The sequence below is a fragment of the Paroedura picta genome, chromosome 5 (assembly GCF_049243985.1).
Source record: "Paroedura picta isolate Pp20150507F chromosome 5, Ppicta_v3.0, whole genome shotgun sequence".
Classification (NCBI taxonomy): Eukaryota; Metazoa; Chordata; class Lepidosauria; order Squamata; family Gekkonidae; genus Paroedura; species Paroedura picta.
Window position 1 is genome coordinate 20,243,052 of NC_135373.1, and position 23,880 is coordinate 20,266,931.

The 23,880-nt window shown below is 44.2% G+C and overlaps 1 protein-coding gene across 2 annotated transcripts; it reads right to left on the minus strand.

Annotated features, from left to right (window-relative positions):
* Positions 1-13,121: 13,121 nt before the first annotated feature.
* On the minus strand, positions 13,122-22,573 carry LOC143837227 (interferon-inducible GTPase 5-like). 2 transcript variants are annotated; one of them, XM_077336830.1, is made up of 3 exons: positions 22,212-22,572; positions 18,201-18,299; positions 13,122-17,052 (listed from the first exon to the last, which is right to left on the minus strand). In XM_077336830.1, exon 3 carries the CDS (start codon positions 17,017-17,019, stop codon positions 15,835-15,837), a length of 1,185 nt encoding a protein of 394 aa, XP_077192945.1. In that variant the 5' UTR covers positions 17,020-17,052; positions 18,201-18,299; positions 22,212-22,572; the 3' UTR covers positions 13,122-15,834. The 2 variants fall into 2 exon arrangements, with proteins under 2 accessions (XP_077192945.1, XP_077192946.1); XM_077336831.1 differs by lacking the exon at positions 18,201-18,299 and having other exon boundaries at positions 22,212-22,573.
* Between the last annotated feature and the right edge of the window lie 1,307 nt (positions 22,574-23,880).

Here is a 23,880-nt window from a genome sequence, read left to right on the forward strand (position 1 = left end):
TCCTCTGAGAGGGAACGTGGGCGTTTCTTTGTTCTCATTATCAGTCTCACAGCCTTATCACCTCTCCCTCCCTCCTCACTCTTTAAGTTAGAGAAAATAAATATACAAGCCCCACTCCCCGTTGTCTATTTATAAAACAGTAGGTTAAAAGCAGTTTGAAAATATGCTTATCTTAGGGCTTCATGCCAGAGAAGTCAGTTGGCCGCCATCTTGTCAGCCCCTCGCCACGTTTTATTCTCCCACCTCTGTTTCTAATTACAGTCATAACTAAGCGCAGGGAGCCATGAAGATGGATTTCAGCATTACTCTGCATGAGGTTTGCCATCTGGTTAATAAAATCATCAGCTGGGAATCCACCCAATGGCCTCCTCACGGATCTCAGAGGATTAGTTAGACCCCCTCCATCAAGATGTAGTTGAACTAAATCTCCCTCATGCACTCTATCACCCATCTCATTCAGAAGCTGCTGTATAGATTGACGGATAGCTTCCTGTGCTAGCATTGGATGGCCTAACTGCTCCAAGTTAACAAATCTGAAAACTTCTGAATGTTGATCCATTGGCAAGCACTGCAGTTGCCTTTCCCAATGTCCAAGCCTTTCTAGGTAAACTCTTGGCATATCAGGAGGTTGGGGAACTTCTTGTGGGGGAAGTTCTAAGGGAAATTCCTCAGGAGGGTCACATACGGGGGTGGCTGCGTTGTTAACGTCTAATTGAGAAGTAGTGGGAGCCTGTTCTTCAGAGCCGACGGGGCAATTGTCTGATCTCTCAGGATTTCTGCCATTGTTAGGAGATTCATATCCTTTTTGTCGAGACGTAACCATTTTTTCATTCTTCCGGCATTTGAGAATTATTCTTTGCCGTTGCTTTTTCAATTTCAAGTGCTTGCTTTTTCTTTGGTGTGTGGGCAGCTGCCCTATGACCTTCCCAGACCCCCTTTGCCTGAACCCCCTATCAACACTTATACTGGCTTCAGCACTTTCTGAATTTTTGAAAGTGGCACCAATAAGACTACGCACGGCCTGCAAGGTCACTTTAGGGTCTGAATAATTGTTAACCAAAGCTCTTATGTCACACAATACTTTAGATTCAGTATCAGTAGTGTCCATTTTATGTTGCTTGCAGGGGTGTTCAGAACCATTGCTCTTTTGTTTACGCTTATGTGCAGTTTGGTGTTTGAATGTTGGCTGTGGTTTACCATATAGTTTTGGGGTGGTGGGTTTTGAAGTTTCTTTCATGCAGATCTGCTGCTACTTCAGGGAAGTTGGCTCTGTTGCTTTGCACCCCATTACAGGTTTCAGGACTAGTCGTGGGCATGGATACAGGCAGAACAAATTTGGGTCTGGGAGAGAGAAAAATGAAGATAAGTTTCTAGGCTTTGTCCCTCACACATGGCCTTATAAATTGTATTGTTAGCATACCCCTCCCTGCATTTTATCACAAAAGTATGCAATTCAAATATTTAAATATACCTGTCTGCAACCTTCTTAGAACAACATTATTGGATAAAGTCTTAGATTCTTTCGAGCTGCAGTTCTGAAGCAAATGGACAGGGGCATTGGTATTTTCAGGTTGTAAGACCAAGCAGGGGGGTTGATACAGAGTGGAAAAATTTGAGGCTTGATTGGATGATATTTTTTCTGTGTGGGGAGAGAGAAAAAATGGGCTGATTACACACATCTCCCTGTATGTCTATCACAAGCACAACAAAATATACAAACCAGCTATTTATACAATACCTTTCTGCGGGCGTTTGCTTTTGGAGCCTGTCTCTTTTTTCTGAAAGGAATCCTGTGGAGTTTTACAACGCTTGAGATATTTAATAAAGGATTCAGGAATGAAATCATCCTCATCATCTAGGGGGTCAAGAGAAATGAATTCCACTGAAATAATCACACGGCTTCATCACACACACACCCATCTCCCAAATCTGTGAAAATATCATGCATTTCAAATAGTTTAAATATACCTGACTGCAACCTTCTTAGCACCTCATCTTTGGATAAAGTCTTAGATTCTTTCGAGCGGTTTTGTACTAAATGGGGGAACAGCAAAATAAGGATAAACTTTGGGGAACCACATGGCCCAAAATTAATATTCTAAATATACAAAAAATTTACCTGGTTGCTTGGAAGGGCTCCCTTCAAACATTGTGGGGTTTTGATTTAGTTTATCACTACACTAAAAATGAAAAACAGAGAAAAATATGGGTGCACATGAAATAAAATAAAACTTTTTTGGTCTAAAGGTGCCACTGGACTCAAACTTTATTCTGCTGCTTCAGACAAGCAAGGCCTCCCCATTTAAATCTATGATTTTACCCCAGTTACTTTTTAAATCATTTTGCTCCTACATAATTCAATTTACCCATTGCTAAAGGAAAATATGCCTTAAAAACTTACCTAGTGTTGCCTCTGCCTTGGTTTCACCCTGAATGGCCAGAAAGAGCCAAGCTATGGAGATGGTGATGCTGGCTCCTTTCTGTGGAACTGAGAAAGAGGAAGCCTACAGATGTGCTAATCCCTTTAAAACATTCTAATCTCCTTTGCGTAAAAACTGTCCCATGATTCACCGTTGGCGTCAGGTGATTTGCAGGCTCCATGGAAATGCTCCTCCTCCTCACTGCATTCTGCTTCCTCCCTCACCCAGGCCTCACCCCCCTCTTCACTCATCCCCCCCTCCTCACTCCAGCAATGTGTCCCACATGGCCTGCTTTTTGGATTTTGGATTATATAATTTTGGGTATCCCAACCTCCCTCCAATACTCTGTTGTGTGCGTAAGAGCCCCCATCCCCAATTGGGTCTAATAGGATTGTACTAACATCCCTTGCAAATTGAAAAGCTATGGTAAAACCCACACCAATCCCCCCCCCCTCCTTCCACTGGGGCATGCCCAGGCAAGAAAAAACAGGCCTGTGTTTTAAACAAAATGGTTTCTTTATTTACAGATTTATTTAGTCAGTAAAAGAAGATGTAATGTCTTGCTCATGAATTACAACAGTGTCACACAGTTTTATTTTCCATGGCGAGTTACAAAACTCTTGTAGTGTTTATTCTTAATATAATCTTTAACAAACTGTAACATTCTTTTGCAGGTTGGACTAACAAATGCAATGACGTAGACTTTACTAATTATCTTTCTAACTTTCACTGCATTTTACTTCAAGAAACCTGGTCAGCTGATGCTCCCAACTTCAAAGATTTTATAGTTTACCATTCTCCTGCAACTAGAGTTCATCGCAAAGGTCGTTGTAGAGCTGGGTTAGCATGTTTTGTCAAAGCCAACTCAGGACTCAACAGTCTATTTTTAGGATCTTGTCCCCCAATTGCTATAGCTATTCTGCTGTCGCTCTCCGTGGACTACCATATCATCCTGATTAACACATATTTACCCCCAGTTACAACTGAGAGTGAATTGAACGATAACTGGTCCAAACTTTCAGAATTCACTCTAACAACCCAAGGCCAATTTCCCACGGCCCACTTAGCTGTCATGGGAGACTTCAACGCTCGCATAGGCACATCTAACTCAGACCTAGCCTCCTCCCTGGGGATTATCACTGAAGATTTTATACCTTTTCAATTTTCTTTCAATCGGTCATCCTCGGATGCCACACTGAATAGGGCAGGTCTCAAATTGATCGAATACTGTCTGGCACACAATCTGCTTGTTCTAAATGGCCTTGACCAATTTCCTGGTTCAAAGGACTTCACTTTTTGCACAACCCGTGGTAGGAGTGTACTTGACTATAGCTTATGTTCTTTCAATCTTTTTGCATCAGTATATTCTCTGTCAATAGGCTCACGCACCGAAAGCGACCATCTATCACTCCAGCTCTCATTCCAAACCCTTTGTAATGTTACTCCAGACCAAACTCAACTCTCCACCCCCCCCCCGGAAAACACTGTGTTCCTTAATAGAATTAGATGGTCACCTAAAGTTGGCAGTGAACTCACTCTATTCCTCAACTCTGCTCAGATGACTAACCTAAAACAGAATATCACTAGAACTGGCTCCCCCTCTGAGATTCTAAGAACATTTGACCAAATTGCTTTGGCCTGCAGAACTAAGGCCCTACCCCTAAGATCCATTACAACTCGACCCTCCTCTTGGTTTGATAATGATTGCCTTGGTGCAAAGGTTGCTCTGCGGAAGTCATTCCATGAAGCTCGTCTGTCCAAAGACCCCACTTTGTTAGAAAACTATACACTCCAAAAAAGACAATATGAATCTCTAATAAACACTAAGAAGCGCTCTTACTATCAGGCAAAATGGGACCATCTTTTAGCAGCATTTAAATCTAACAACAGCAGCTCTTTTTGGAAAACGATTGCAAACTACTTAGGTGAAAGCAACAGGCCATTTAAATCTTCTATCCCTTCCCAAACATGGCACAATCATTTTTCTACACTTTTTGCTCCCTCCCCAATCCAAAATAATCATCTCAGCTTACCCTCTGCTGATTCTCTTCCTAGCTGGCCACCTGTCAGTCTGGATGAAATTGAAACCCTTATCCAAGAACTAAAACTAGGCAAATCTCCAGGGCCTGATGTTCTACCAGCTGAACTATTTAAACTAAACTCTAACTGGTGGAAACAACTCCTGGCTGTCCTTTTTACAGCTATCGACCAATCGGGAATATTCCCTGAATCCTGGCTCAACTCAATCATTGTGCCTATCTACAAAAAAGGTGGTGCCAGCTCTCCAGAAAACTACCGTCCTATTAGCCTTCTATCCATCGCCAGCAAAATGTATGCCAAACATCTAGAACTTAAACTCCTAGATTGGGTGACTTCAAATGACCTAATAGGTCCTGAACAAATTGGCTTCACTAAAAACTGTTCCACTATAGACCACTGCTTAACCCTCTACTCTCTTGCAGACAAATATCTTCATACAGGTAGGAGGAAACTCTATGTAGCTTTTATTGACCTCAAGGGTGCATTCGATTCTATCTCCAGGTGTTTACTATGGAGAAAATTGCAAGATCTTAATATTGATTTGCACCTATTACTACTTCTAATGAACCTCCATTCCAACAATACCTGTCAGGTTAAATTTACTGAAAAGGGTCATTTAACAAATCAAATCCCCATCCTGAGAGGAGTTAAACAAGGCTGTGTCCTTGCTCCTCACTTATTCAACATCTTTTTACATGATCTTCCAAAAACACTAAGCCTCACAAATGGTCATCCACCCAAACTAGATAAATTGCCAATCCCACTTCTTCTATATGCTGATGACACCGTCTTGCTTTCCCATTCCAGAATTGGTCTGATTAGATACCTGAATGCTTTCCATAAATATTGCCAACTCAATGACCTATCGATAAACTTAAAAAAAAACCAAAGTGATGGTCTTTGCACAGAAGTGGTCTCCCTCAAACTGGTGCATTGGTGGTCATAAAATCGAGCAGGTCAAATGTTTCAAATACTTAGGAATCACCTTCCAACATAATTTGTATTGGACCAAACATAGAAATAGGATTACTTTGCAGGCTAACTGTTCCATTACCCATCTAAACCGGTTTTTCTTTCTTAAAGGCAATCAGTTTGTCCCAGCTGTCTGTCGTGTGTTTGACTCTAAAATTATCCCCCAAATTTTATATGGCATCCCTCTGTGGATCTCAGGTTTTAACAAAAACATAGAGAGGTTACAGTCTGCCTTTTTCTGGCAGATTTTAAAAACTCCAAATTGCGTCCCTTACTCCTCTTTATGTCTTGAAACTGGACATAATCTTCTTGAAACTAAGGCCTGGATTTTCACCTTTAAATATTGGCTAAAACTGCATTTTAGGGTTCGATCAGATAGCCTATTGGCCTGTTTACTGAGAGACTCTTTTAAATTTAAATGGTTCTCTACCATCCTGACTACACTCCAACAAATTGGCATTGACTACGATTACATCCTATCTCTGAATGAACCTTCCATTATGTGCCAAATCAAACAAAGGCTACTTGATCACGAATTCCAAAAAATCCATCCCACTGTTCCAGCAATTTGCTCTCCCTGTGCACTTGGTCTCCAAATGAAATACGGGAAAATGCCAGCTTATTTCCATAACTTGGCAAATCCCCTCTATCGCAGAGCGTTTTCGCTTGCTCGGCTTAACGCCTTTCCATCCAAAGTATTACAAGGGAGATTTGCCAAGATCCCCTTCGAAAATAGACTATGCACCTGTGAATCAAGTTCTCCTGACACCATCCAACATATCATACTGGATTGCCCCTTGTTCACTCAACAGAGAAGGCATAAGGTAAAGGTAAAGGTATCCCCTGTGCAAGCACCGGGTCATGTCTGACCCTTGGGGTGACGCCCTCCAGCGTTTTCATGGCAGACTCAATACGGGGTGGTTTGCCAGTGCCTTCCCCAGTCATTACCGTTTACCCCCCAGCAGCAAGCTGGGTACTCATTTTACCGACCTCGGAAGGATGGAAGGCTGAGTCGACCTTGAGCTGGCTGCTGGGATTGAACTCCCAGCCTCATGGGCAGACAGCTTCAAACAGCATTTCTGCTGCCTTACCACTCTGCGCCACAAGAGGCTCTAGAGAAGGCATATCCTACCTCTTATAGAAAAATGGAGAAACCATTCAAGAGACTTGGTTTGCCAATTTTTATTGAGTGATAAGGATGCCGACGTCACTTTTATTATAGCTAAATTTCTGTCCTCAGTTTTTAAACTTAAACTGTCCGATGCATCTTGACTATCTTTGTATAGCCTCCTAATCTGCTTTATGCCAATAAAGGTATTGTATTGTATTGTATTGTATTTACAGATTTATTTACAGTCAGTAAAAGAAGATGTAATGTCTTGCTCATGAATTACAACAGTGTCACACAGTTTTATTTTCCATGGCGAGTTACAAAACTCTTGTAGTGTTTATCCTTAATATAATCTTTAACAAACTGTAACATTCTTTTATCAGTTTTTTTCAAAATTCTTTCAAGGGCTTTTCTTGAGTCCGCGGCGTCACCTATAGTGCTTAAAAGGTTGAAAATCTCATCCATATTTTCTTGAGTGAAAGCCAGGCATTTTAGTGCATAACCTATGGATGTTACGATAACTGCAATTTGTGTACAGCATAACTCATCACATATAAACAACCTTCTGATCAAAACACTTAGGTGGCCATGTGAGACAATCGTGATCACATTGGGCAGGTAACATTAAAGAACAGCCTTCACACAGCTGATGCAAATATTCTCCAATACAATGTTTTAAAATACCATAAACAGAGGCCCTCACAAGGCTTCGCATGGCGGCCTTATGCCTTTTTGGGGGTTAAAGTCCAAAACCTCATCGATATCCATTTTTAGAGCTTCCCTCATAGCGCCAATTCTCTTGCTGGGCCTCATACATATAGGCAATGTGGTGGTTGGTAGCTGTTCCTGTTAAAAAGGATTTCAAACACATTTAATTTTTTTTTTCCTGCTTGGTAAATGCTAGACATATCCCCGCCTCACCCCCACAGACTTTTTATATGACTTTTCTCTCTCTCTCCAAAATTACCTGTTCCAGAGAGATCTGTGTTAAAGATAGCAGCTGGGAATCAGAAATTTCTTCCCCAAACAAGCCATGTGCTGGTTCTGTAGAACTTGTTGAAGGAAATCCTGGCTAGCTGATGGAAGGGGCATAGAAAAATAAAGAGAATATTTACTTTAAACTTTGATACTGTCCCTCTGGGTTTCTCTCCTGCCCACCTCCCCCGTTAGTGCCGATTTTTCAATTTACCTGTGCTGAGGAATCCTCTGGTAAAATCAATGCCTATGTATCCGGATAATCTTCCAGCAGCTTCTGCCACATTTCCTCACTTCCAGACATCATGTCTGTGGCTGCTTTGCCAAAATCCATGTGGCTCTGAGTCTCATGGCCAACAACTGATGATGGAAAATGGAGCTTGGCAGGAACAACCTCTTCATCCTCACTATCACTTATATATTGCCTTTTTGCATTAGGCCTCAACACCGGTGGTGGGGTGGTGAGGATCAGGGGCCTGCTAGGAGTCACCTTGTTCAAGTCCGTCTCATCTGCAGCATGGCTGGCAGCATGATGGCTTTCTGAAGGCGGACAGTTAAATATTCGGCACCAATCAGGCTTGACCCTCGTGGCTGCTGTGGTGAGCATCAGGGGCCTGCTAGGAGTCTCCATGTTTTCAGCAAGAGCCGTGGTGTGTATATTTTCAGCAAGAGCCGTGGTGAGTGTCTGCTAGCACAAGTGGCTTCTTTCCTAAAATCACTTATTTGGGGGGGGGGCTGTCCCAGCCTCTTTGCTATTGGACAGAGGTGACAGGGCAGGTTGCTAGAGGGAACACATGGCCGTACCCGGTCATCCCCATTGGTTGTGAGGCAGTAGGGAGGGTTGGTCTATGCTGCACGTCACTTCCAACGCTGTCACGAGGGGTGTAAAAAGATGCCTGCGTTTGCGGCAGGAGCACGGTCTGTGGAAATTGTTTCCAGGGCAGAAGGTGGGGGCAAGACACCATCACTTCCAGGGAGGGGGGTGTACGTGGCATAATGGCAGCACATCCGGGGCAGGGGGCAGGGGCCAGTGGGCATGATGACACCACTTCCGGTGTCGTCAGGGTGTGTGTGGCGTAATGGTGGCACATCCGGGTCAGGGGTGCATGGGTGAGGCATGTTGACAGCACTTCCGGTGACGTCAAGAGGGGGGGTTGACATGGCGGCACTTCCGGGGCATGGGGCACATGGCGGGGCATGATGATGCCACTTCCGGTGATGTCAGGGGGCGTGGTTATGCAAATATGTTAATTAGTATGCAAGGTGGTGGGCATGGTTTCAGCTCATTATGATATGTGCACCCCTTTACTACTGACAGGATCTTCCATCAGGCTTGTAGTTATCAGACTCCTGAGAACTGCGTTTTCCTTTCACCAATCTCACTGGCAAAAACTCCGTTGTCATTGGGTAAGGAAGAGAGATTCCTGGGCTGCAGGGAAGCTCCTTGCTTATGCAGATTAGTGACTGCATTAGAGAGCAAAGTATTTCACTGAGTTGTTAATAGAGTCTAGCAAGTGGAGTTGGCAAAACTACAGTGGGCAGGGCTATGAATGGTTCCATGCAGAAAGCATTGCAGCGTAGTTCTTCAACAGAGTATAGTCAATGCAGAATAACGATTGTAGTATAATACAGCGATATAAACTAGTTGTTTTTTAAACTTTTTATTTGGCTCTGTGCAAAATACCTAAAGGCAGAAATCATAATAAAGAGATAACACTCTTATATTTCCAACATTATCTGATTAAGCTATTGGATAGATTCTTTTCCCCCTCTTGCTAAATCTCAGGGCCAGGCTTTTTCAAAATTTTGACCATGGAGGAGCCCCTGAAATAATTTTTTTCAGGCTTTGAGGAGCCCCAGAAGTGGTCAGCTGGCCACGCCTCCTTGCCACACCCCTCAGAAGTGACACCATCACCAAACAGGCAGACTTGAGGAGGTTTAGGGAGGAGGGAGAAACAGGAGATGATTTAAGGCAGGAATAGGCATGTAGGCTCTGCCCCCTCCCAGGCACAGAAACCATGCTTGGGGAGCAATGGAAGTGGTCCTAGCTTGTTGCCACAGTACCTCTCTGGAGCTCCTGTGGACCTCAGGGGGTCCCCAGGCCCTTGGTTGGGAATCCTGGCTCTGGACTATCAACCTAGACTAAAAGCTGGTTTACTCTGATAAGCTATCATTAAATCTTATTGGTGTATCAGGTGCAGCTACTCTTCTGTGTATTGTTCCCATAAAGGAGAAGCTTTTATGTCTCTGATTCATCCTGGCAGGTCCACCTCACTTGCAGAGTAAGACTTCATCGACACATTGGTGAGGAGCAAGGACTTTATTTCACACATGTATTGTGAAGTATTGTTTCCAGCCTCTAGGTGGAACCTAAAGTTGTCCCAGAATTACAGTTGATCTCCAGGACACGACATCATTTGCCATGGAAAAAAGGGCCGTCTCTATGCAGGGCCTCCCAGCCAGTGGATCAGGGTACAACACTGTCCCTCAACAGGCCCTCAGATGTACCACAGCATGGGGGATTCCAAGATGGCAGCCACACAGAGCTGGTACCCACCACTGCAGCAGCACTGCTTCTTCTGTAGCTGGGTAAGTTGGCCCGGTTTATTATCTGTTGGGCACCAGGGCTCTTTGAATGGAGGAGGCATTTTTTATTTGCATATCCATCCATCCATCACATTTGTAGACTACTGCTCCTGGACCAGCCATCTCAGTGCTTAACAACATGAATATGGTTTATTGCAAGCAAAGCATGGTAGAGGGACGAGATGGGGAGGTGCTGGTTTTTATGTTTTATGTTTGTGCTGGTTTTTATGTTTATTTGCATATTTGTAGTTCCATGTTTTATTTTGATTTGCGTATGGGGGTGTGACAGGGTACATGGCCATCTGACGTCACTTCGATGGTACCTCAAAATCTGAAAAATATTTCAGGAGTACCTCCATGCTTAAAAAGGTGAAAAAGTCTGCTCTATGGCATCATTTCCCCACGGGGCTCTCTGTCTTCCCCCAACCCTGCCTTCCCCAGGTAATGCCCCGAAACTTCCAGGAATTTCCAAAGCCTGAGTTGGTAACCTAGAAAGGCCTTTATGCCCCCAGATGCAAACCAGCTCTTTTTTCTTTGATTTGCAGGCCTACAGTTGTGCTCAGAATAACGCGGACGCTGGTATGGCATTGTGATCGAGCTTAGTGAGATGCTACTGAACAGTATTAAGGTCCTATTCTATTTCTATTATTAATTAATCCATTTTAACTGACTTTTAACTGACTTTTGTACTGTACAGTCAATTTGCTGGAAATGGCCAATGGGTATTACCCTTACCATGTAAGACAGAACTGCTGTAATCTGGTGTCAACAGGCTTTGTCTATACAAAGCCTGTTGACACCAGATTACAGCAGTTCTGTTTTACATGATAAGGGTAATCTGGGCGAATGCCTGGAGGCCTTGACAGAGTGGCTCCAGCAGAGCTGCCTGAGGCGCAGTCCTCTGAAGATGGAGGCCCATGGAGCTTGGGTGTGACCGTAGACACTTTCCATACTAAGGAGGGGCAGGTCACCCTAGTGTCTGAAATGGTCTCAGAAGAGCTAAGTGAATTCATGGTGGTGGAACAACATGAAGAAGTCAAAATGCTTTTGTCTTTACCTTCTTAACAGCTATAATCTCAAGTTTCTCCACGCCTGATTTAACCCACTCTTCAATACTGGCAGTGATGCTGGATATCAGACCCTGGTGGGAATGTCAGTTCCCCTGGAATGACAGCTGCTAGATCAGGAGTCTGCACACTTTCCTTTAAGCAGAGTTACATTTCATTGATGAATAATATCCTAAGTAGGTCCCACCCCCTTGACATGCAATATTTTTTGTCCTGTCCTAGAAACCAAGTATGGACTCAGAAGAGCACTAGAAGGACTAAGCAGCACAGAGAAAAATCTTATGGGAAAAAAGCGAGAATCTGATTTTCGCCCTTTATGTGGAAACACGTCCCACATAATGGGCAAGGTGGTGGCTGGCCAGAGTTGGTGCTGAGGCCTGCTCACTGTGCTGCTGCTACCTCTGCCCATCTTCTGTGATCCATCCCACAATCCTGTGGGTTATTTTCGGGCCTCCTGTCAGAGCGTTGGGAGCAATGGATGTCGTACCCTTATTTACTTCCGTTTCCCTGACCACACCAGTAGATGTGTTTCCACCTCAAAAAATACTGAATGGCCAGAACAGATCTTTCCCCCTGAGCCTTCTGGAGATCGTTGAATGATTCTGTAATAGCCAGTGACTTACCTGTTGGAGACCTAGAGATGCCAACATCCAGGTGGGATCCAGGGCTCCATACCAATTTTGCCTCTGTGTTTTCTCAGAAAAATATCGACACCTCTAAGGATGGTATTAGGCAAGCAATAGTGTTGGGGTGGTGGATTAGTGCAATCTTCAAAAAAGGGAACAGAGATGACTCAGGACACTGACTTCAGTTGCTTCTTCTCTTTCCTTCTTCACTTCTGTGCCTTCCCAAAACAACCTCAAATTCTGGGAGATCTATTTCCCTTTGTCTGGAAATGCGTATAGTTTTTCTTCATTGGAGGTGTCTCTGAGCTGGCTTTAAATAGCTAATTTAGGAATCAGATTCAGGCTGGGGTATATTCAAAGTGCACCCCTCATCGGGCACATGCTCGCACAGGACGGAGGTATCTGAGACCATGACATTGACCTGGAAATGGGTTTACAGGATGTGACATCACAAAGTGGCACTGAATCCCTTACTCTACCCCCCTTCCCAAGACCCCTTTCCCAAACTTCATCCTCCCCAGACACTCAACTCCCTAAATGTTCGTAAATTTTCTAAGATGTACATAGTGGAAAGTTCAAGACAGCCACACCAGCTGCAAATGAGAGCATTGTAGCAATGGTGGAAATCCAGGTTGGGTCTCTGTGCCCAACTGCAACATGAGAGTGTTTGAAAATTCAATTCAAATTTACATATATAAGAAGCTAAGATCCAAACATCCTATATGCATAGTAGTATGTGCTCTTGTTACATGTTCTGGTGAATGTCATGAACAGAAACACAAATGCCTAGGTCCCTTTTGTGCAGCAGAAATGCTGTCTGAAGCTGTCTGCCCATGAGGTTGGGAGTTCAATCCCAGCAGCCGGCTCAAGGTTGACTCAGCCTTCCATCCTTCCGAGGTCGGTAAAATGAGTACCCAGCTTGCTGGGGGGTAAACGGTAATGACTGGGGAAGGCACTGGCAAACCAGCCCGTATTGAGTCTGCAATGAAAACGCTGGAGGGCGTCACCCCAAGGGTCAGACATGACTCGGTGCTTGCACAGGAGATACCTTTACCTTTACCTTTTTTACCTCAAATGAAAAAGAAGAGATCTGAGAAATTCAGTCATGTAAATTACCCTCTGTAAATACAGATTTTATGGGTAAATTATTCTGATATACAGCAAGATATACAGTATTGTCTGCATGGAGATTTATGAAACAGTGGTTCACAAGTGTGTGTATATCATTTGATGGCTCCCAGTTGGATATGGACTGTTTGAGTTGAAATAAGAGAGAGGGAGCATTCCTACCACTGGCTGAATAAATTCTTTCATGACTGGGTAGTAGTAGTAGTAAGTTTATTATGGAATGACACCAGTATAATAAAAATACAAAATAAACTTGTTCACACCAAAGTAATAAAGGAGAAGTAGGATACAATGAATACCTGGTATAACTTTGTTTAAAAATGTTGAAAATGGATTAATTAATAATAGAAATAGAATAGGACCGATTGGCTTTTCTAGCAAAGAATTATCATACTGTATATTCGGACTTATGATGCTCCGTACTAATTTGCTACTAACTTATTTTCTCCTTATATCTGTACTCTTATGATCCCTATCCCATTGTCTGTGGAAGAGTGCCTACACACAAAAGTTCACACTTTGAATAAATCTTAGTTGGTCTTAGACTAACAAAAATACATGCTTAAGAACATCTGGAAAACATCTAAACATTGATCTTGCCAAATTGAATAGGCCTTCTGATATAGAGAAATTCTAAGTTCACAAGATGCACCCAGCTAGTTCCACAAACTCTTAGAACTATGAGACAAAAATTGGCTACAGTTTTAGTAATTGCTGGTGATTTGTCTGACAGTAGTTGGTTCATTGTGGCTGTGATGGTTACAGCTATTGTCCCCAGCATTACTGTCACCAAAGAAAAATGAAACTTGACATGGGCCTTACCATGGAAGGGGCAACTCAAAAGGACATGCTCTAAATCTTCTCTTTGTCCTGTTGAAGACCAGATATAGCTGGGTCCTTTATCTCCCAGTGTTAGCCAACAAGCCAATTCAAGGGTTCTTGAAATAATCATACTGGTTTATTAAAGCACAGTATTAATGAACAGATAAAATGAAATGTCTGCCCAGACCAAATATGTAGAGCAGTAGAGATAAACGCAATGGTCACACAAGTGGGAGCTTTTGGCTTTCTGCAGGGCCTGCAAAATGGAGCTCTTCCGCCAGGTGTATGGTTGAGGCCAGCATGACAAGGAAGATCTGATGGGATCCCCTCCTAGGATTAAGAGCACATACTTATTGAAGATCTGCGTTCCTCCTCCCACTCCTTTATTAGTTCTGGTGGGGTCAGAGGGGTGTTCCGTTACGGTTTTTATTGTTGGAGCTGATATGTATATTGTTCGTCCGAATAGTTTTAATGGGGTTTTAAGGGGTTTTTTAATTTTGGACAAATCTGCAACCTGCCACAAGCCAGAAATGAGAGTGGCGGGCAATAAGTTCAATATGAAGAAGAAGAAGAAGAAGAAGAAGAAGAAGAAGAAGAAGAAGAAGAAGAAGAAGAAGAAGAAGAAGAAGAAGAAGAAGAAGAAGACAGCAAAGACATTTCAAGACATAGCAGGAAGAAAGCAATGCAAACAATTCAAAGCTATTAACATCACAGCAAATAGTCAAAGTGTTCTAGAAGTCAAGCTTTCTCCTGGTGTATAAAGCAAAGCCTAGTATAAAGCAAAGCCTAGTATAAAGCAAAGCCAAGCCCTAACTGTACTCATAATTACTGCTAGGTGGTATGAGCTGTTAGTCTGGGACATGCTTTCTCTTGTCAGCCCTGGAAAGGGTTCCCGAATGAGTAGGAGTTAATTCATTCTTTTAAAAAATTTGTTAAACATTGATTGATTGGGTGATATGACCATATATAGTCATGTTGACCTGTTCCCCCCCCCCAATGGCCAATGATGGGCCTGGACGGGATGGAAATGGGAGGGGCCTTGGATGAGCGTGTACACAACTCTGCTCTCCAATCATATATTGCAACATTACACTACTTCTGGGGTTTCTCGAAGTGTGAAGAATGTTTCCGAGTTTTCTTGATGGTAAAAAAGTGGAGAAAGGCTGATCTAGGAGGTTGCTAGGCAAACAGAGCAGTCCGAAGGGCTGGTACTCAGAATCCTGTTCTGATCTATTGATTGGAGCTTATTTCCAGGAAACGGTTCTCATGATTAGAAGAAATTAGAAAGGCAGAAGAGAGAACTGATACCTAAAGAAGAAACACCCCGGCAAATATTGTCACTTCCAAAATCACTTCCCCTTAGGAGATAACATTGCTGAGGAGGATCAGTATGGGCAACTTCACAATTATTGATCCTCCCAGATTTAGTACTGCAGTGCTAAAAAGAGAAAAAGATACCACAAGAGGAAGAGGTTCTAGCCATCACTGACTTGTGGAGAAACAGTCTATTTTGAGCTGGCTCACATGTGTTGTTCTTCCTGGTCCTTGATCTGCAGTGAGAACTAGGAGAAACCAACACAGGATGTTCGCAGTTCCTCAGGGACCCTTTGGGAGTTTGTGACATTGAGACAGTGCACCTGGAAGAGCTTCCTTTAAGAAAGCTGGAAATTGCCTTTATTTGCCACTATGGTACTCGGCATAGTTCACTGAAGTTTCAGTTCAATGTGTGGAGATTGGGCTTCCAATCAGAAATGGAAATCCTCTTTCCTTCCATTTCCAATATATAGTACATGATCATCAAACAGTCTTAATTTTGTAATATCAGAAAAGGATGAATATTTCATTTTGGCGTCTATAACATCATGCCATTTCGACCAGCTACGTTCGTGTGCTGGTGATACACTAAACGCTGAAATGTTTTTAACCTTTAGTTGATATTTATATTTTATCATGTCTTTCCACATCAGCACTGAAATTTTTCGGAGTCAAGTGGCATTACAGCAGAGGCAATACATGCTGTTTGCCTCAGTCGATTATCTTAGGGTAATTATCAATTATTGTCAATTATCAAAGGGTGCCTTAGCCCTTTACTCTGCAGCTTTTGCCAGGACATTCTCAGCATCTTCCACAACATCATGCAGAAAGGCCTTCAGCATGGAGAATGTTGTTACAAAAGAAAGACATCCGCCAGTTAGAGAACCCAAGACGGGTATAGAATCAAGAGCCAACTCCACTGCCATCATTGTTCCACACAATAGTGACTTGGATAAAAGATCAGTCACAAATTCTGCAGTAACTTGACTGACCACTGGGGACTTTTTGATAGCTGATTGCAACACATGAACAGGTTTGCCAACCTGGTTTGAAAGTCTATTGAGGGAACCTGCATCCAAGCGAAAGGTGTTGCAAAAATATCTCATTGTTCCAACCAAGATGCCAATATCGCAGGCAAGAGAGAGGCCAGGGACACGAATTGCTCCAATAGCACAAGACACAAGGGCTATTTTCCGTATGTGGGCTTCCATTGCAGCCTTTTTCTTCCCCAGGACTTCTCTGGAGAAAGCTGGAAGAACTGCAATTAAGACTTCTCTCTTGAGGCCATCCAAGTCACTCACCAAGGTCTGTAGAAAGAGGGGGAAATCATATAGTTTCAAATCCCACCTAGAGATAAGAAAAACCATTGGGATCGGTTTGACATCTCTCAGGTTATAACAGCAGTAGGTCCTCATCTTCTCCAGGCATTTCTCCTCATTGAAGTTGGGTTTTTTTCTTTCAGAATCTATGCTCACATCCACTCTGGTGCGCACGTAGTAGAACTTCTTCTTCAACTTCTGAATTTCATGGGCCAGGAGAACATCATTTGAAGTGAAGCGATCTGATGCAACGATAATGAAGAAATCATACTCCTCGAAATGTACGTCCTTCAGGTATTTCTTTGGTACAAACTGGGGGGTCCCAGTTCCTGGAAGATCCCATAATGTTACTTTGGGGAATGTGGGATGTGTGTATTTCTTCCTAGTCAGTGTGGTTTCTGTTACCCCAGTCTCTGCTGCATCTTCTTCACAATCAGTCATGCCCCTCAGGGCATTGACAAGCGATGATTTGCCAGCACCTGACATGCCTGTAATGGCAATGTCAAGAGTGGTGTTATTTAATAACTTCAAGAGGCTTTCACTTTCTTCTATCAGATCTGCGAGATTCTTATTTTGCATCTCATCCTTCAGTTTTTGAAGTTCTTCTCCGATGAGAGCTTTTGTGATGGAACCACCCATGTTTGTTCTTCTTGAGTGTCCCCTTGAGCGTCGCTTGAGCAAAAAGAAAAAGGGGGAAAGTGAGACTCTTAATTTAATATCAGATTACACCCGAGCAATACTTTTCCTCCGACAATATAAATGTAGTATATATGAGAAATCTAATTCCTTGAGGGATATCTAGACTATATCTATACTGTTGTGTATGCAGGGAAACAGACCCACCGAAGAGTGGGGTCTTTTAATATCATTGTTCAACATGCAGAGCTGTGGTGGGAACTTGGGACTGTATATACGTTTGAGTGATGAGCTGCCGTTTTCTAGTTCTGTTGGTGTGATCTAAGAAAGAGCTGATCTTTCACTCCACAAGTGACTCTGTGCCTGATTGAACCCACTATTTAATACTGGGGATGGGGGTGGGATTCTGAGATTTGTATGCAGCCCCAGCTAGTATCCCCTGAATCACTGGCTCCTGGCCTTCGGAGGAGGGACTTCTGAAATTACTCCTGTCTCCTGAGGAGAAACTGCAGAGAAGAAGAAGAAGAAGTGTTGGTTCTTATATGCCGCTTTTCCCTACCCGAAGGAGGCTCAAAGCGGCTTACAGTCGCCTTCCCATTCCTCTCCCCACAACAGACACCCTGTGGGGTGGGTGAGGCTGAGAGAGTCCTGATATCACTGCCTGGTCAGAACAGTTTTATCAGTGCCGTGGTGAGCCCAAGGTCACCCAGCTGGTTGCATGAGGGGGAGCGCATAATCGAACCTGGCATGCCAGATTAGAAGTCCGCACTCCTAACTACTACACCAAACTGGCTCTCAGTCAACCCATTCTGCCTTCCAAGGGGAACTATCCTCTGCCATCCAGGGGCGAGCGCTAAATCACACATCTCCCATCATCTGAGGCGGTCTGCACATCATCCCCTGCTGCTGATTTATCTCATCTGCCTACAGTGGGATCTGCATGCCAGTCCTCACCACGGCAACCAGTGGCCATATCAAGGAATGTGACCCAGTCTTCCCAGCCAAGTGGGAATCCTATGCCATGCCTGTAGACTGCTACCTGTTGGCCATGGTTCAAACAGTGGGGACATATAATCCCATTTGTTAATGCACAGGATCCCTCCTGCCTCTGGATGGTTTGAATGGTCCCATTGGTTTAGAAGAAAAAGAAGAAGAGTTGGTTCTCATATTTCACTTTTTGCTACCTGAAGGAGTCTCAAAGCAGCTTACAATCGCCTTCCCCTTTCCACTCCCCTCAGCAGATTGTCTGAGAGGTAGGTGAGGCTGAGAGAGCACTGATATTACTGAAAAAGAAAAAGAAGAGAATTGGTACTTATATGCCACTTTTCTGTACCCGAATGAGTCTCAAAGCAGCTTACAGCCGCCTTCCCTTCCCTCTCCCCACAACAGACACCCTGTGAAGTGGGTGAAGCTGAGAGAGCCCGGATATTCCTGCTCGGTCAGAACAGCTTTATCAGTGCCATGGTGAGCCCAAGGTCACCCAGCTGGCTGCATGTGGGGGAGGAGCGGGGAATCAAACCCAGCTCGCAAGATTAGAAGTCTTCACTCCTAAACACTACACCAAGCTGGCTAGTTCAGCTGGTGTGATGTAAGAAGGAGCTGATCCTTCACACCATGAGTGACTCTGCACCTTATTGAACCTGCTATTCAATATATACTTCATTCACTGGGAATTTATAATAGTGGAAAACTGTGGTAGCCTTTAAAAAAAATTGTATTTTGATCTTTTGATGATTCCCTCACAAATCCAAAATCACATCATGACTCCCTCCCACCTTCTTCACTCTTTTATTACCAGATCATTTAATGGTGAATTACATAAGATTCCTCAAGAGGGAAAACGTCACCGAGGGTAAAGCTGAAGCCCTCTCTACCTATACAAGATAGTCCACATCCAAACTGGAAACCCCACTTAACTAGAACTGCTAACTGCTTGAAGAAACAGTTTCCTTGACCATTAAGAAGAAGAAGAAGAGTTGGTTCTTATATGCCGCTTTTCTATACCCGAAGGAGTCTCAAAGCGGCTTACATTCACCTTCCCTTTCCTCTCCCCTCAACAGACACCCTGTGAGTTGGGTGAGGCTGACAGAGACCTGATATTGCTGCTCCATCAGAACAAGCTTTCTCAGTGCTGTTGCGAGCCCAAGGTCACCCAGCTGGCTGCATGTGGGGGAGTGGGGAATCGAACCCGGCATGCCGGATTAGAAGTCCGCACTCCTAACCACTACACCAAACTGGCTCTCACCAAACTTAACAGCGACTTAATTTACTATCGATTTCCCAGATGAAATCACCACCTTCCAATTTCCACACATCAAACCTCTATTAAAGGGACAGAACGTTCTTCTCAAGGCCTGTTGGCAATTCCACACACATGCCTAAACATTTAGGTTTCCAGCAGGGAACTTCTAGGCCTCACATCCTGGTAGCCATAAGGACTACTTGCAAACTGCCCCTAAAGCATCACAGGATACACAGTGCCTGGACCTCTGTTTCACGTACAGCAAGATGCATTTTGATACCGTATTGTAAGATAGAGAGTTTATTATTGTTGTTATTATTATTATTATTGTTGTTGTTGTTGTTGTTGTTATTATTATTATTATTAATAAAGATCTTCAGACCCAAAGATAACCTGCTTACTGCAGAGGAAAGGAAGATAATGTTAGGGATGTCATCCCCCAGTTGGAATCTGGGGATTCCCCCAGAATTACAGTCATCTCCTGAATAAAGAGATCAGTTGCCCTGGAGAAAATAGCTGGAAAGTGATTTCCAGAGCTTTATACTCCACCGAGGTTGCTCCCTGCCCCCTAATCCTGCCTCCTCCCAGGTCCACCTCCAAGGTCTCCATTTTGCATGCCCACTTTGCATTCATCCACAGTTGCAGGACGTTATTGGCTGCGATCTTGGGCCAAAGGGGTGTCCACTGGAGCATGGAAAACAACCTGGCCCGCTCTTGTGCCTCTAAGCATGGCTGGTTTGGCAGAGATCAGCTGGTCAGTTTTTCTTTGCGGCAGGAACATTTGCAGATCAGACACAAGAACAGAATCCTGCGAGCAAACGGGGTGAACTTCCCGAGCCCTTCCCGTTCCCTCTCAAGCTGAAAAAGCCTCACATTCCTAAACCGCAGCAGCATTTGTGTGCAGACACTCAGGTCCTTGAAAGGTCGGAAGCCCTCAAAGGCAGGAATGAAACTTCACCCACGGGAACTCCCCCCAAGCATAAAGGGGCTCTCAGAAAGTCCTGGGGAGGAGATGGGAGGCTGGGGTGGGGAAGGGCCTCAACAGTATAAATGACACAGAGACCACCCTTCAAAGCTGACATTTCCTCCTGGGGAACTGATTCCACAGGCCCCACCTGGAGGTTGGCAAGCCCAACAGGCAAGGTAGTTCATAAGGATAACAGTCCTAGGTGGGAGTTCCCCTAGAATTACAGCTGATCTCTAGAGCAGGGGTAGTCAAACTGTGGCCCTCCAGATGTCCATGGACTACAATTCCCAGGAGCCCCTGCCAGCATTCGCTGGCAAGGGCTCCTGGGAATTGTAGTCCATGGACATCTGGAGGGCCGCAGTTTGACTACCCCTGCTCTAGACAAAAGAGGCTAGTTCCTCTGGAGGAAATTGCTTGGTTGGAGGATGGATTGCATAGCATTAGATTCCACCAAGGTTCCTTCCTGCCCCATATCCTACCCACTCCTGGCTCCACCCCCAAAGTCTCCAGGTATGTCCCAATCCAGATCAGGCAACCCAAAACGGGACTTCAGTCTTGCTCGCCTACTGCAAACCAGCACAGCTCCCCAACTGACTGCAAATGTAAACAGATTTCTCACCCCTCTCAGTTCACTGGCTTCATGGACTGACTTCTAAGTTACTGGATTTTAATGAAGACAGATGTGCTAGAATTGCAATCAGCAACTAATTTGGTGAAATCAACCCCAAGGGGACTAACCCCAAACCACTAAACTGCCATTATTCCCAGGGGAACAGATCTCTGTCTCTTGAAGTTGAGCTAAAATTCCAAGGAATCTCCAGGTGCCACCTGGAGGCTGGCATCCCTAAATCCACCCTCCCAAGCAGCCAGATAGATAGAAATTTTATTACGGTTTGCACCAGACATATAACAGAGGAAATGGTACAATGCATCCCAGATAAATCAGGATGTTAAATTACAAATATATGAGCTAAAATTCCAAGGAATCCCAGGTCCCACCTGGAGGCTGGCATCCCTTAATCTACCCTCCCACGCAGCCCTTTGCCCCAAGGGGAAATGATCAATGCCACTTGGAGATGAGCTAAAATTACAGGGAATCCCCAGATCTCACCTGGGAGCAGGCAACCCTAGGTGGAGATCTTCTTAGGACTGTGCTGTAAGGGGCCATAAGCTCTGCCAGAAGATATGTTGGCATCTCCTGTTTTCTGCCCATTTGTATCTGAATTCCTCAAGGACAAGAAAGAGCTGAAAGGTAGGAATGGCCCTGCAGGGCAGAGGCATGGTGGTGGTGAATAATCCACCTTTGGTATTGCAGATAATCCCCTGAGGGATTATTCCTCTAAAGCACACAGTAGTTTGCTAGACCAGCTATCTTAGGTACTCGCGCCCGCTTAATTTATTCTTTTATCAGTTAAGCGGGCACAAGTACTAAAGGAGTCTGGAGAGACCTGGGCATCCCCTGGAATTACAGGTCCAGACAATAGAGATCAGTTACTCTGAAGAAAACAGCAGCTTTGGAAGGGTGTATTCCAAGGCATTATACTCCACTGAGGTCCCTGCCAGCCTGCTCCCATCTTCAGCCCCAAAGTCTCCAGGTCCTTCCCAACCCAGATCTGGCAACCCTAATCTCCACCGGAGGAGACCTTTCTTAAAAGTTTCCTTTTTGCCCTGTGTAGACCGTATGATGCAATTATTGTAAACTCTTCAAAGACCGTTTCCACTTTGCAATTCAGCACACCTTTTAGCCCTTCTGTGAATCTCACTTCCTCCTTCCCCCGAATCCAGTATGAAATGGTGCCTCTTTTTTTAACCTGCCCCTTCTTCCCCTCCACACTGGTTGAGTTCCGGACAGGACCCAACGGACGTCCCCTGTGGTTTTTGTGAAACAATCGTTTGTAATATGAATGTCGGGTATAGCAGCTGCCGACACCCTGCAAAGCCTATGCAGAAACTTGATACCAAGAAAGAATAAAGAGACTGGCTTACCGGATGTAACCACAGCCTACTTTAAGAGACTGGAGGATCGGTGGCTGCTAGTTCTTTGGCTGAGTGAGCTTTTCCAACTGGCTCTCAGAAACTCCCTTTTGTCCCGTTTGTGTTGCTTGATAAGACCCTGAAGCCTCACTGGTATTGAAAGAGAAAATGTGCCTGCTTGTAGGAGCAAATATCTTGCCTTGGTAAACCCAGCATGATTTCCGGTAAGAAGAGTGAGTTCTTGTCAGCCACCGCCTGTATCTTCTAGGACTGCTAGATAAAAATTTCTACACTGCAATACCCCAACACCATAAGGAATGGCAAGGAACAAGGTGTTAGAATACCAAATGATTAGGTTGAACAAAGTCTACAGCAGTGGTTCTCAACTTGGGGGTCAAATGACCCTTTCACAGGGCTAGCAGTTTGGGGGGGCACTGTTGCCTCCTCCAAATCATGGGTTTTCTTGGCTTCTCCCCCACCCTTCTTTCCAAGGGGGACCCAAAGTGGCCCACATCCCTTAACTGATGCCTCCAAATCAGTTTTCTCTGAGAGAGGGTGCCTGCACACGAAATATCACACCTTGAATATACCGTTGTTGGTCTTAAAGGTGCCCCTGGACTAAATTCTTGTTCTTCCAAATCATTGGTTTTTGTTACTCAGTTCGTACCCCCCCCCCTTCTCTCCAAATGGGTTTCAAAGTGGCCGACATCACTCCCATTTCATCCACTGCGGGGGTAGATCGAGATAGAGCGTTCATCTGTCTGGAGCAGTGGAATAGAGCGAGATCAGCATGGTGGGACAAGAGGCAGAACTGAACTGAGAAACCCCGGGGGAAAAACAATTTATGTACAATCATGAATAATGGATCTTCAAGCCATTTGGTCAGTTTTGGTTTAATTTCTGTGAAAGACACTTGCATAAATTTATGGGACTATTTACTGTGGCATTGTGATCGAGCTTAGTGAGATGCTACTGAACAATATTAAGGTCCTATTCTATTTCTATTATTAATTAATCCATTTTAACTGACTTTTGTACTGTACAGTCAATTTGCTGGAAATGGCCAATGGGTATTACCCTTATCCTGTAAGACAGAACTGCTGTAATCTGGTGTCAACAGGCTTTTTCTATACAACCGCCTGTTGACACCAGATTACAGCAGTCTGTTTTACATGATAAGGGTAATCTGGGCGAATGCCTGGAGGCCTTGACAGAGTGGCAACAACACAGCTGCCTGAGGCGCACTCCTCTGAAGATGGAGGCCCATGGAGCTTGGGTGTGACCTTAGACACTTTGCATACTAAGGAGGGGCAGGTCACCCTAGTGTCTGAGATGATCTCAGAAGAGCTAAGTGAATTCATGCTGGTGGAACAACATGAAGAAGTCAAAACGCTTTTATCTTTACCTTCTTAACAGCTATAATCTCAAGTTTCTCTGTGCCTGATATAACCCACTCTTTAATACTGGCAATGATGCTGGATATCAGACCCTGGTGGTAATGTCAGTTCCCCTGGAATGACAGCTGTTAGATCAGGGGTCTGCACACTTTCCTTTAAGCAGAGTTACATTTCACTGATGAATAATATCCTAAATTGGTCCCAAGCCTTGACATGCAATATTTTTTGTCCTGTCCTAGAAACCAAGTATGGACTCAGAAGAGCACTAGAAGGACTAAGCAGCA

What these genes read in the sequence shown, in the direction of transcription:
- LOC143837227 (XM_077336831.1), bottom strand. Translation starts at nt 17,019, where the DNA reads ATGGGTGGTTCCATCACAAAAGCTCTCATCGGAGAAGAACTTCAAAAA.